General features: G+C 47.5%; 2 protein-coding genes across 2 annotated transcripts in view; one reads left to right on the forward strand and one right to left on the reverse strand.

Annotated features, from left to right (window-relative positions):
* TRABD2A (TraB domain containing 2A) overlaps positions 1-534 on the forward strand; it is a 48,878-nt gene extending 48,344 nt beyond the window's left edge. Inside the window, exon 6 of the mRNA XM_032411191.1 lies at positions 273-534. Coding sequence (XP_032267082.1) covers positions 273-534 — 262 coding nt within the window. The remainder of the gene's footprint in view (positions 1-272) is intronic.
* Positions 535-5,560: 5,026 nt separating this feature from the next.
* Positions 5,561-14,316, reverse strand: part of DNAH6 (dynein axonemal heavy chain 6) — a 213,437-nt gene continuing 204,681 nt past the window's right edge. Inside the window, exons 75-77 of the mRNA XM_032410573.1 lie at positions 13,381-13,532; positions 10,099-10,321; positions 5,561-5,814 (exon numbers count right to left, since the gene is read on the reverse strand). Coding sequence (XP_032266464.1) covers positions 5,711-5,814; positions 10,099-10,321; positions 13,381-13,532 — 479 coding nt within the window. The 3' untranslated portion in view covers positions 5,561-5,710. The remainder of the gene's footprint in view (positions 5,815-10,098; positions 10,322-13,380; positions 13,533-14,316) is intronic.

A 14,316-nucleotide genomic window follows, 5' to 3' on the forward strand; every position in this document is an offset into this window, starting at 1 on the left:
GTTAGGGAAGGGCAGTAATTATACGCAATTTAAAAGAATCTATTTCCTCCCCAGCTGGGGGATTTGGAACGACTATGGTGACAGTATGGGAGGGAGAAAATAAGGCGTCAATGACAGTGATCGATTCTGGAGGTGGCTTCGAGAACCCTCCCTAGCCAGCTTGAACTTTCACAGTATCTCCTTGTTTTGAGGCCCTGAGCACTGAGGGCGGGGAGGACGCCATGCTGGGCGACTCTCCTTCAAGTCCATCTTCCCCCCACCCCTGTTCAAAGAGAGAAGAGCCAAAGTCCCTCGTCGGGGCTGACCTCCCGGGTCATCTTTGCTCCGGAAGTGCCCTCCGTGGAAGTGCGGGCACCGGAAGCGGCGTCTGCGGCGCACTCGCTGTTGCCTCCTCACGTGCCCCCGGCCGGAAGTGCCGACCTGGGTGGTGAGGGGGAGCGGAAGTTTCGGAAGAAGCGGAGGCGGCCGCGCCCACAGCGAAGGCAGCGGCTTCGGCAGTTCAGCGATCTGTGGGTTCGACTGGAGGAGAGGTGAGGCAGTGGTTTGGGCTGGGCCGGTGGGGAGCCCATCCCCGGGAGCCATCCGTCCCACTGGGAGTGTGGGTGGGGGGCAGGCCGGAAATGCCCATCACACCGCTTAAGAGGGTGGGGGTTCAAGGCTCTGGTGGGGGTGAGCACCCCACTCATGGACCAGCCTTCCTGTTCCTCACAGCCTTGGGCACTGTCTTCTGTTCACTGTGATACAGATGAATCCAGATTAAAGGTAGTTGCTTCGAGCCAGAGCAAGGGCAACATGTTCATCTTTTTAAAGAGAGGGTGGGGGGCGGGTGTGGGTATGCCTGAGTGTGTTGATTTACCAGCCCTTTCTCCACTGCAGATCAGGGATTTCAGTTTTGCAGAGCTGGAAGCAACCTTGTGGGAATGGGCTTATTCAGCCCCCACATTTGACAGGGAGTAGGATGAACACAGAATGTACTCTCAGAGGGCGCCTGGGTGGCTCAGTTGGTTAAGCGACTGCCTTCGGCTCAGGTCATGGTCCTGGAGTCCCGGGATCGAGTCCCACATCGGGCTCCCTGCTCGGCGGGGAGTCTGCTTCTCCCTCTGACCCTCCTCCCTCTCATGCTCTCTGTCTCTCGTTCTCTCTCTCTCAAATAAACAAATAAAATCTTTAAAAAAAAAAAGAATGTACTCTCAGAGATGCTTAGGAGGTAGATCAGAGGTGGACAGAGGAGTCAAAGGTGATGACTCAGCCTGTTCTGCAAGGCATAAGGCTTCTGGAAGAACTACATCAGAGAGGCCTGGGATCCAGGATCCAGATCAATTCAACCCAAATGTACTGAGTTCCTCCCATGTGCCTGCTTTTGTGTTGGGTGCCGTGGCTTTGGAGTAAACCAGGCATTAGCCCTCTGCCTTCATGGAGTTCACATTCTGGGGAGGAAGCCAGATTTTGAGTTGATTGTCTGCAAAGGAAGTGTAGGGTACTGTGGGAATGCTCTTTTGTTGGAGGTTACTATTTAGGGTTGGGGGTCAGGAAAGGCCTCATGGAGTGAAGGGACCTTTTGGCTGATACTGAGTAGAAGCCTGACAAAGTGAAGCCCAACGAACAGAACTTGAGTCTTCATCAGGAGATTCAGGGATCCAGTGCCTGCATAGTGTTTAATAATAAATGTTGAATGAGTAAACACCTGAGCAAGGAGGGGAAGGAGTTCCAAGCAAGTGGGACAATTTGAAGGCCTAGAGAGAGTGAGCATGTTGAAGAAACCAAGATGAAGTAATTATGGCTGGAGCCTGGGAAGTCAAGGGGAGTGGGGTGGGGCGGGGTGGGTCCAGACAGGAAGTGGAGTGGAGTGCCTGCAGACATGAGGAGCCACTGAAGGCTCGAAGCAGGCATCCAGTATGCTGTGGAATTGGCTTTTTAAAAAAATTTTTAAAAAAGATTTTATTTATTTACCTATTAGAGAGAGAGAGTGAGCGGGGGAGGGAGAGAGAGTCTGAAGCAGACTCCATGCTCAGGGCGGAGCCCAACTCAGGGCTTGATCCCATGACGGCGAGATCATGACCTGAGCCAAAATGAAGAGTCAGATGCTCAACCGACTGAGCCACCCAGGCGCCCCCGGGATTGGCATTTTTAAATGGAGGGAAGCTGGCAGCCAAATGGGACCTGGAGAACAGGGACAGATCCTGTTGAATCCGTGTTCAGTGGTACCTGCAGAGAGTGGCTCTTCAACTATCCTTCCTTGGGGGGTGGAGGAAGAAATTGACATACTCAGTTCTTTTTCAGTCTGGGCCGTTTCCTTTCAAGGTGGCCTGGAGTTGGGCACTTTACACCTGAGCTGAGCTGAAAGGTCCAGTTGGGTCTGAGATCATGGGCCCCTCAGCTCATACTGTCTTGACTTGGGATGTCTGCATGGAGTTCACACTGGACCTGAGCTGGGTCGGGGGGGAGAGCCAGATCCCAGGGAGGACACCTCATGGCTTGGATGGGCCTCTGCGTGTGGTCAGTGTGGAGGGTCCCTGCCTGAGATTGCCCAAGGGCTAATGACACGCAAATCTGAGTTGGGGCTTCTTACACCTAGAGTTTTAATAATCTTTGAACCAAGAACCATGTCGCCGGGGGGAGGTTGTCCGATGTGCTGGTCTTAGCACCTGAATTACTTGGATTTGTTGTAGCAATAGTATTAAGGGACAAAGACACAGGAAGCCCGTTAACATACTAGGATCCATTCCCATCTTTAAAAAAGGGAGATGAAAAGAAGCTGTGTGGGCCTTCAGGGGCCTTGGAGTATCCACTGGCTCCTGCTGAGCTCTGAGACTCTGTTTTTTCTTTTCCTCGTAGCGCCATGGTCCCACAACTGCAGGTCCCTGCTCTGGGTAGATCCATCTCTGCTGAGCTGCGGCTTCCTCACCATGGGCATTCCCACCACAGCCACATGGTGGCCAGCAGTGCCTGTCTGTCTCTCTGGGCTCCTGTGTTCTGGGTGCTGATGCTGGCTTTCCAAACAGAGACATTCCTCCTGTAATGACTGGAGGAGCCAGGCCAAGCCCCGACCCCCTGGACTTGAAGGATGGCCGTTCCTGTACTCCACACTCTGGTCTGGCCTTGATAGGCCCGACCCAGGAAAGGAGACAGAATAAAATGCAGTGTTGGTTCTTCTCTTTCCAAGGAGTGACTTTGGGTTATCCACCAGTGCTTGGGGTGGGGGTACAGTTTTGTAACATAATGAGTTGTATGAAAAGAATTATAAATGTATTATATAAAAATGATTAAATACATTTTCTGTGTAGACTTTTTCCCACAATATGTATATATTATGCAAACAACTCTTGCTCACACCCTCTGGATACTATCACTGCTTCACTCCTGGGCCCTGCTCCTGGCCTACCTGCCACTTTGGATCCTGACCCTGTTCTTCCTGCTGCTCCTCTTCCTACTCACTCCTGGTTCTGGATTCAGGGGAATTAATAGGCCATGGGACCTTTGTTTGCTCCTCTCTATTCAAGGTCTGGTGGCTGGGCTGCGTCCTGCACTCTGACAAGTGCTTTAATTACGTGTGATGTGTGAGTGTCTCGCCAACACGCTGAAGACTGGGTGAATGGGTGGGTTTCGTCAAAGCTGCTGTGCAAGAAAGCACTTTGCAAACGCTCCTTCTTCCTGTCTTGTTATTTATTATTTATATGTCTATGTCTTTTACAAATAAAATCTTATGGGGAACCTACATAAAATGATTAAGAGTAGAATTGTCTTGGTTGAGGGCGCCTGGGTGGCTCAGTTGGTTGGGCGACTGCCTTCGGCTCAGGTCATGATCCTGGAGTCCTGGGATCGAGTCCCGCATCGGGCTCCCTGCTCGGCGGGGAGTCTGCTTCTCCCTCTGACCCTCCTCCCTCTCATGCTCTCTGTCTCTCATTCTCTCTCTCAAATAAATAAAATCTTTAAAAAAAAAAAAAAAAAAAAAAAAAGAATTGTCTTGGTTGAGTCTGAAATGGGAACTTTTAGTCCTGCCCCCCGCTTCCCACCTCATGGCAAGGTTTCTTTAGGGGCTTTCGAGCAGCTCACAGAAACCCAGAGGGTCTGCCCAGGACTTAGATGGGGCCAATAAGAAACAGATGTGTTTGTTCCTAACCTGGTTTGGGGAAAGCTTGATTGCCTGGGCTCGCAATTCTGTGATCTTCTCTTCCTAGACTTTCTTGTGGGTGCATTCGCAGTCATTTCCAGGGCCCAGAAGATCTTTGGGGTCTACTTAAAGAGTGGTGTGGCGGTACTCAGGATGCGTGTCCTCCACCTTTGCTCCATTCTGCAACATGCACCTGTATTGCAGGGGTAGGAGGACTCAGTGTTCCCAGAGTCCCTTGCTGCTATGCTTGAGATTCTCCTAATGAGATAGACTCGCCTGACTTGGAAGGCGGAAAGAGACAGAAGAACTTCCTCTTCAGGGCTGGTGGCAGGTATGTGTAGGCTCCAGCAGGCACGAGAGTGTGCAGTGGCCTGGCTCTGCTGTTCCTCGTCCAGTCGGTCGCTGTTCCACGGGTGCGGTACAGTGTGAGGTTGGCCCAGTTTCCCACAGCGCTGTGACCGTGGATTACAGCTGCTGTGGTGCCTGACGTCAACCTCTGCCTTGTGCAGCTGCAGCCATTCCCATGGCTCAGTAAGTACCTGTTCCCGCTTCGAATGCCAAGAGTAGTCTCGGATTCCTGCTCTGAACTCTAAGTAATAGAAGTGCTCTCTGCTTCTCCGGGACTTGAGTCTGTTTTTAACTTTGATAGGTATGGGGACGAAGGCGGAGGTAAAAGGGGAAGGTAGGATTACTGGGCCTGACCCAATTCTTGCAAATTTCTGCAAGGGGGTGGTGTGGCTTTATCCATCCTAGCTGCGTGATTCCCAGTGTCTTGGCTCATGTTATGGCTGAGGAGGCAAACAGACCCTTGTTGGCAGGGCTGACACAAGATGATTTGCAACAGTGACTGCTCCATCTTTTCCTCTTTTTTTTTTTTGGTGACTGCTCCATCTTAATGGTGGCCCAATAACCTCTGCTTTTGAGGTGGCAGGGGCTCAGGTGCACCTGGGTGGGACTTGGCTGCTTTTCACACAGGCTCGTCCTAAAGTGGAGGGGAAGTTCTGTACTTGGGCAGGACCAACCTGCACTTCCGTGAAGCACAGCAGCCTCTCCTAAGGACTGTAGTATAGCCCCATAGAGCGGGGGAACAGGCACCATGGGGTCGAGATCTTGCTATCTAGCTCATTTGCTCATCAGCCTCCCATGTGTCGGGCTCTGAGCCTTCATCTGGTCTAGAAATCGAAGCCCCTGGGGCCACGTGACTGCAGTGTACACCAGGCCTTTTATATCAGAGTGAGGAGGAAGGAAGCCCCTGTGGATAAGGCATTGCTGAGCTCTGACTCGCCCACGTTACTCCCCTCACTCCCCTCACTCCCCTCAAGTTATTGATGGGAAGCTGCCTGGCTCTCACCTGGGGGAGGGGGAGCAGGTTTAAGAGGTGAGTGTTGAACCCACTGCTTTCACATCAGAGCTTGAATTACCAACAGGAAGAAACACTCAAACACTTTATTTTAGATTAGAAGAGAAAAACCACACTTACTACCCTTAAGTCAGATCTGAAGTAAAGCTATTTTGCTCACATATAAGTTATGCAGACCTTTGTCCCCCATCAGGAAAGATCTCCAGTCTGGTTCTTTTTTAGCAGGAGGTGGCAACTTTTCACTCATTGAGCTGGCAGAGCAAAGCTGATCCCTTGGCAATCCAATAATCTTTGGAACGCTTGGAGGGTAAGAGGACAGTCACCACAAAGTTGGTTGAATGACCTAGTTAAGGATACAAGGACAAAAGAATAACCCCTTGATACAAAGAGCACTGTACTGGGAGTCAAGACACTTGGGTTTCAGACCTGACTCAGTCTCTAAAGATAATGGGCAACTAACCCTCTATGGATTTCAGTTTTATGCTCTATAAGATGAAGATGTTAGAACAAATGATCCTTTAGGACCTGTCCAGCTTCGACTTTGTATAACCTTGTAAAATATGTTTCAAATTCTCTGCAGGCTGACTGAGGGAACACTGGACTAGGATTCAGCCTTGAGCTTTTAGTGGGACTTGGGATACAGTTGGTAGGTCGGGCATCTGTTCATTTGTCCATCTGTCCGTCCGTCCATCCATCCATCCATCCATCCATCCTTTGTTTCACCCTGCAGTTAGGCACCAGGGCTCCTGAAATGACTAAACACAATCGCAGATATTTGGTCCTCAGCTCTGGGACATCTGAAGTAAGAGGTCACTTTTGCACTTTTTTCATTGTGGGCCTGTGTGAGGGGCCAGGACCAGTGTAAGAAGAAGAGCATTCGGCTCTCAAGATGGCACTGCATTCATAGCAAACCCCATCTATGTGGAAGTTGGGGAAGGTGGTGGTGTTGCCAGCAGAGAATGCCCGTATCTCCCCTTCCCTTCCCTTTGTGTGCCACGCCCTGCATGGTGCCTTGGCAGTGCTTGAGGGCCATTTTATAGTACAAACAGCATACACACACACACACACATTTAACTGTGAGTTTGATTCAGGATTCAGATAAGGTCCATGCCTTGCAATAGTGATGTGTCTTATTTTATTTTAGAGAGAGAGAGAGTGTGTGTGTGAGTGGGAGTGGGGGGAGAGGAAGAGAGACAATCCCAAGCAGGCTCTGCAACCAGCATGGAGCCTGACATGGGGCTTGATCCCTCAACCTTGAGATCACGACCTGAGCCAAAATCAAGAGTCAGATGCCCAACCCACTGAGCCACACAGGTGCTCCAGTGATGTGTCTCTCAAATTTCTTAAAATTGGTAGGTTCTCCCTCTGTTCCTTTTGCCACCCCCTTGTAATTGTTGAAACAACCAGACTATCCTATAAAGTTTCCCAGAGTCTGGATTTTTGCTGACAGCTTCCCTGTGGTGATTTTAAGCATGTTCCTCTATCCCTGTAAAGGGGTGGTGAGATCTAGAGGCATGATCACATTCAGGTTTGAGTTTTTTGGGACAAGAATACTTGAATAGGTGGTGTGTATTTTCATCAGGAAGTACCTTATGTCTGATTTTCTTTCTTTGTTGGGATGTTAGCAGCTGTTGATAATTATTACTTAGAGTCATTATTTCATTAGGGTTAATAATAATTTTAAAATTTAGTGATGATTAAGTGTAAAGTATCCATCAGTGATTTAATTTTTGTATGTAGTATGACATAGGGTCTAAGTTTGGTATAACCAATTGTCTGAGCACCATTTGTGGAATAATTTCTCTCTTCCTGACCTATTTTATTTTATTTAAGATTTATTTATTTATTTGAGAGAAAGAGAGAGAGAGAGAGAGATAACACAAGCAGGGGGAGGGGCAGAGGGAGAGGGAGAAGCAGACTCCTGGCTGAGCAGGGGGCCTGATGTGGGACTTGATCCCAGGACCCCAAGATCATGACCTGAGCTGAAGGCAGACGCTTAACCCACTGAGCCACCCAGGCGCCCCTTCCTGACCAATTTTAAACCAATATACACAGTGTGTTTCTGTGGTCTGGGGTCTGTATCCAGTGCATTGATCTGCTTGTTGAGTCTTGTGCTAGCGCAATATCATTAAAAATTTTTTTTTTTTAAAGATTTTATTTATTTGACAGAGAGAGAGCGACAGCGAGAGCAGGAACACAAGCAGGGGGAGTGGGAGAGGGAGAAGCAGGCTTCCCGCGGAGCAGGGAGCCCAATGTGGGGCTCGGTCCCAGGACCCTGGATCATGACCTGAGCCGAAGGCAGACGCTTAATGACTGAGCCACCCAGGCGCCCCTGCAATATCATTTTAATTACTACCTTTCCTTGGTTCCTCTTGCCAAGAAGACAGGGTTCCTGTTGGAATTTTAGCCAATAATAAGACAAATGACTCTTAAAAAAATGGGTAAAAGGGGGCACCTGAGTGGCTCAGTCAGTTAGGTGTCTGCCTTCAGCTTGGGTCATGACCCCAGGGTCCTGGGATTGAGCCCCACGTAGGGCTCCCTGCTCAGTGGGGAGCCTGCTTCTTCCTCTGCCTCTGCCCCTCCCCCCTGCTTGTGCTCGCTCTCATGCTTGCTCTCTCTCTCAAATAAAATCTTTTTTAAAAAAAATGGGTAAAAGACTTGAACAGACAGTTCATCAATGAAGATATAAATAAGTACCAGAAAAGATGGCTAACATCATTAGTCATTAGGGAAATGCAAAGTAAAACCACAAGAAGATACCACTATATTCTATCATTCCATCTATCTATCTATCTATCTATCTATCTATCTATCTATCATCTAAAATTAAAAGGACTGGTCATCCTAAGTGGTAGTGAGGATGTGGAGGAACTGGAACCCTTACACACTGCTGGTGGGAGTGTTCAATGGTATGGCCACTTTGAAAACAGTTTGGCTGTTTCTTAAAAAGTTGAACCATGTACTTACCACATGATCCAGTCATTCCATACCTAGATAGTTATCCAAGGTAAATGAAAGCATATGTCCACATAGAAACTTGTACATATCATTATTAATTTTAATATGTTTTTAGATTTGTCATAGGAGGGGGAGATGAAGACATGATAGGAGTGTCTATTTTAGTCCTATTCCATATGTTACTCTTTGAGAACATACTGTAATTGAAGATTTTATTAGAAAAATATTTATCAGTATCTATATTCTCTACTCAAATGAGAAAATGTTTTAGTTCTTTCTACCTTGCCCCTCTCCCATATTTCTATCATCTGGAAATTTAGTTTCAAGTTCTTAAAATCATTTTTATGGTCAAACTATTAAGATTTAAGAGTGTGTGTGTGTGTGTGTTTTAAATAGAGGGTCAGTGGTGATTAATTTAGAGCCACTGTATGTCCAAAAATAGGTTTACTACTCCTTCCCTTTTAGATGATAATTTGGTTGCATTTGTTGCAGTTCTATGGTTCAAAGTTGTTTTTCCTCAGCCTTTAAGGATGTTTGTCTATTGGGGTGCCTGGGTGGCTCAGTTGGTTAAGCATCAGCTTGGCTCAGGTCATGATCCCAAGATCCTGGGATCGAGCCTCGCATCAGACTCCCTGCTCAGTGGGCAGCCTGCTTCTCCTTCTCCCTCTGCCATTCCCCCTGCTTGTGCTCTCTGGCTCTCTCTGTCAAATAAATAAATAAAATCTTAAAAAAAAAAAGATGTTTGTCTATTTTCTTTTTATGTGCGCTGTGGATAAAGAGAGATGCTTGGTGTCAATCTGATTCTCATTCTTGGGAATTTTAGTTCCAGTGTATTCATATATTTATCTCTTTGCTTTGAGTATTTTCTTTATCTCTGATAGTCTTAAGTATTGCTTTGATATATCTTTTAAAATTTATTTCTTTGTTGTATGCTTTAAAAAAATCACTCTTACCACTTTGTGAGATCTTGTAATCTGGGGACTCAAGTGTTTCCTTCAGTTCTGGGAAATTATCAACCATTATTATCCCTCTTCCATTCTCTTTCTCCTTCCAGATTGCCTACTAGATAAATACTGGAAATTTTGGCTCCTTTCACAATGTCACTTTTTTTTTTTTTTAATTGCATTGTGCTGTATTGTGAGGGATTTCCTCAGCTCATTCCCTGCTCACTCTTTGGCGGTGTCCTAGCTGTGTGCGGGCAGATCATCAGCTTCTCTGTTGATGGGGCTTTCTACTTGGTTTCTTTTCTCAGGGCTGCATCTTAGTTTCAGGCCCACTCGGATTCCCCTTTTTGCAACATGGCATTCCATTTTTGGTTCATTTTCAAATCCGTTTTCTATGATGAGTCTCAGTGGCTTTGGTGGGAGAGAGATTTTCATGTCTACTCAGGTCATCATTTTGAAAATAAAAGTCACTGCTCAATAAGCTCTATTTTCTACTTATTAGACTAATAGAAGAAAGCATTAGTTTTATGATGTTAGTCCATACTCAGAGTTAAAAGAAAGAGAATTTATAACATTTATAAATTAGTATGTTATAAGTGGCCTCATTTTAAGCCTTGCTAATTGGCTTAAGATCTCTCCTTGCACAGTATAGCTTTTTTTTTTTTTTTTTGGACTTTGTAGTTTGCGTTTTGTCATCATTTGGGCCAATCTTGGCACATCCTTACCTGTGGTTGAGAGTGTTCCTGCCCGGGCCCCTGTTTTATAAAGTGGGGAGTGGTAAAGTGTTGGGTTTGGCACATAATTTTGTTGAGGTTCAAAATGCACCACAGGCAGCATTGGATTCATCTGTCCTGGCAATGCGTCTTCTATCACCATCTCCGTATTGTCCCATCGAGAAGCATCCATGAACATTCCATGAACAAGAACACCATCCTCAGGAGAGGGCAACTGAAAGATGACGAGACGTTTTAAGGTGAGAAGAGGAGAGGGGGATTAGCTGTTGTGGGCCATTTCCTGAGTCCCACATCCTCACGAGTTAATTCTAAGAACCACTCTATAGATTGCTGTTATTACTCACATTTTAGAGAGGAGAATACCGAGGCTTGGAAAGGTAAAACGACTTGCTTCTCGGTTTGACACCAAATCTCATACTTCCCACAGTCCACCAGGACCTCTAATAAGGGATACCATTTATGGGCTTCAAATGATCTGGTATGATATTATGACTTTCTCCTTCTCACGGGAAGCAGATGGGATAGGAGGGCTGTAACTATCATGTTCTTTTTAGCAAGGTCTTTCGAGGGCCTGGGTGACCTAAAGATAGATTCTGTATCTGTAGTAACACTTGCAGAGCACCAGTGGAAAGTTCCTTTTTTGTCTTCAGAAATTATGCTAGATTTTTCATGTTCCTATTAAAGGGGGGAGAAAGAGAGACAGAAAGACCCTGCCCCTTAGTGACCCGTGATTGGACGCCGCTGCGGGAGTACAATTTTGGCCGGTTGTAGGCTTCTGTGTCGTCCTCCCTCAAACACTGAGCGCGTTTGGCCACTTGTGGAGCCAGTTATCTTTTGGATAATGGGAGCTTCACACCTGCAGGCAGTGACCAAGCTGTATGGACATGGGTAGTATCTTTTTATTGGGAATAAAAGAATGGTAAGCTCTTTTTGGCTGGTCTTCACTTCCTAGCGTCCCGAGCTTCGTCTCTTGGGCAGGCAGTGTGGGGCCTGCCTTCCTGTTTGGGGGGCTGCTGCACCCGCTTGTGCACGTTTGCCTTACTACAGGCTGCCCTTGCCGGGCCATGGGTGGGAGCCATTTGGGCAGCCACCCAGAGGGACTGTGTTTTCCTAAACCGCACAAAGGTGGCAAACGGGAGGACAGTGGCCCTGCTTGTACGTAGCGGAACGAAAGCTGTGTGAGCACAGTCTCTTGCAGACATTCACTGGGAGGACCAGGAGTTGGGCCCACCATACGACCTGCCATCTCCATAGAAGGCAGAGATCTAAAGCACTGTCGTGGCTCAGTGCCCATGATCCAAGGTGGAGGTGTGCTGTGGGTTGGGGCACGGTGGAGGGACAGAGGTCCTGTGGTCAGTGTAAGCTTCCGTCTGTCAGCCTCCTGGGGCAGGTACAAATGTGCCAGGCCCAGAGCAGGGCCAGCGTTCTGGAAGGCCTTGGCGAGAACTTTTATGTGGGTGCCTTTCCGAGGCCTCAGTTATTCCTGATGTGGGCCTGGGACACCCTCCTGCCTAAGAAGGGGCTCAAAATAATGAGGAGTGCAACTCTCAGTTTATTTTCTTTTTACTTTAAAAAGGATTTTGATGCTAAAACAAATTTCCTTAAAAATGTAACCCTTTTTATTGTCATTTTAAATACAGATAATTGGGGCGCCTGGGTGGCTCAGTTGTTAAGCGTCTGCTTTCGGCTCAGGTCGTGATCCCAGGGTCCTGGGATCGAGCCCCGCATCGGGCTCCCTGCTCAGCGGGGAGCCTGCTTCTCCCTCTCCCATTCCCCCTGCTTGTGTTCCCTCTCTCACTGTCTCTCTGTCAAATAAATAAATAAAATCTTAAAAAAAACCCAGATAATTAAGAGGTATGGGATATTATAGTATTTCATAAGTAAGCCATGAATATTGGATCAGTTTGGTCTTTGTAAGTTTTTGCTCATGAGAACAAAGAGTAGATCAATCAGATCTGAGTGGGGTGGATACTGATAGAATTATCCAGGAGCAATTTCTACTAACTGATGCCAGGATATGTTAAGGAAAGTTTAGTAAAGCCATTCACCACAACTATGCTGATTGAGGAGTGAACACTTTCTTGGAAAAAACAATCTGGAGCAGATGTTTGATTTTGTGGCACGTGTAGAAAATTATATTTATACAGCTCACTAGTGTGGGTAGGTGCTTGGAGGCAGAGCTCCAGTCCCCCATCGATACCCCCTCAGCACACTGAAGCTGGGCAGCTCAGATTGGCAGCGGTGGTGCTCATCCCTGGCTGTACACTGGAATCACCAGGGGAGCTTTGGAAAATAATGGTGCCTAATGAAATTGCAGTGATTCTGATGTAACTGGGGTGTAGTCTGGGCACTGGGATTTTTAAAAAGCTCCACAGGTGATTCTAACCTTCAGTCAAAGTTGAGAATCACTGATACTCTAGAGCTGTGGTTCTCAAACTTTAGTGGGCTAAGAACCCCAGGTAGGACTGTCACAGTACAGATTTCTGGGTTCCAGCGCAGGGTTTCTGATTCAGTAGATCTGGAATGGGTCCTTGGAATTTGCATTTCTAGTAAGTTCCCAGGTGATGCCCATGCTCCTGGTATTGGAACCACACTTTGAGAAATTCTGCTCTAGAGGGAGTAAACTATGTAGGCAAGGAGTTTAAACTGCTTCCTTAGTGCATTCCTATTAATTACGTCATGTATTTATGGTTATATAATGTATGATATATTGGTATATTCCTTCTGCTAGGAGGCAGTTGAATGAACAGCAAATAAATTCAGCCTATAATAATAATTTATTGCGGGAGCATTATGCGCTGGTTATTTTTACTGCATTACAACTCTGAGGTTAGCAGCAGCAGCCCCATTTTACAGATGAGAACACTGCGATGCAGACATGTGAGTCATTGCCCTAGCACACACACAGCTGGCAAAGGGGAAAGTCAGAATTTAAACTCAGGCCTGCCTGATTCTGAAACCTTTGTTTTTAACATCTGGCTAAAGTCCTGATATTTAACCCTTTTCTCCATAAGAAGGAGAAAGTTGCCATAGGAATCTAAAGAAATAAAGTGTTACTTTAAAAAATATCTCTATAAATCAGACTAATTTAGGCAGTTCCATCTAGGCATTGCTAGACTGGGGAGTTTGTCTGAGGGGTGTGAATCTTGTCCTGCTTCTTGTGCTCCTGCGTGTGGGAGGCAGTAGGGGAGTAGGGCAGGGGAGGTTGGCTGAGACCTCAAATGGCAGAGGGACAGAGCTGCTTTGCTGTAACAGTAGTCAGGGGGACAATACCTCCAAGTCCATGGGCAATTCTTGTCCAAACTGCACTGTCTTGGCAGCTTCTATAACTGCAGCTTGATCCCGGTAGGTAGGAATCATGTTGTATTTGAAACTCAGCTCATCTATAGGCAAATTGTATTTCCGAGCATGATTTTGAAGAGTTCCTATAAATACGAAAACCAGAAAGCTGGGTCCTCGGAACAACACTGCCGTTTCTCGAACACGGCCTCCGCTTGCCTCCATCAGTTTGAGAGCCTCCTCTCCACTGAGAAGTCTCAACCACTAATGCCTTATTCTGAATTAGTTCATCAGCTGGGAAGCCTGCGGTGATGTTGGGAGGGGTGGAGCCATGGCGGGGCTGGGAAGAGAGGGAGGAAGGCCAAGTCTCAAGGGCACTGCTCTGCAGTGAGGGAGACAGACCAGTGCAGGAGTTCCAGAGCCCCATCTCCCTAACTTCAGAGTCCTGCTCAGCTTGTCTTGTATGGGCTGTTAATAAGGGATTCAGGATGAGACAGATTAAGGGCTGGGCCCTCTAGCTGGAGTCCTTGAGGGCTGATGGAAGGACAGAAGGAGTATTTTTTAGAGGGAAGGAAGCTGCGCTGAGGTGGGGCCAGAGCAGGGGGTGAGCAGGTGGTGCCTTTAAGCACGGGTCGCATGGGTCGCATGGGTCGCACGGGTCGCACGGGTCGCACTGGTCGCACGGGTCGCACAGGGACTGGGGAGTGCTGTGGACCTTCACAGCAGCAGTGCACTCGCGTGCACAACGGAGAGGGTCTGGGATTAAGTTGTAGGGGAGCGGCTGCTATTTCTGTCATCCTTTCCCCTGGCAAGTGAAGAAGAGCAGGGCCTCACCGAACTGCCCTACAACCAACAGTCCACGGTTAGGTCATTGGCAGCCAGGCCTTTCCCCCGGTTCCTAGAAACCCAGCATGTAACAAATCACGGTCT

This window comes from Phoca vitulina, unplaced genomic scaffold (assembly GCF_004348235.1).
Source record: "Phoca vitulina isolate PV1807 unplaced genomic scaffold, GSC_HSeal_1.0 scaffold12, whole genome shotgun sequence".
Classification (NCBI taxonomy): domain Eukaryota; kingdom Metazoa; phylum Chordata; class Mammalia; order Carnivora; family Phocidae; genus Phoca; species Phoca vitulina.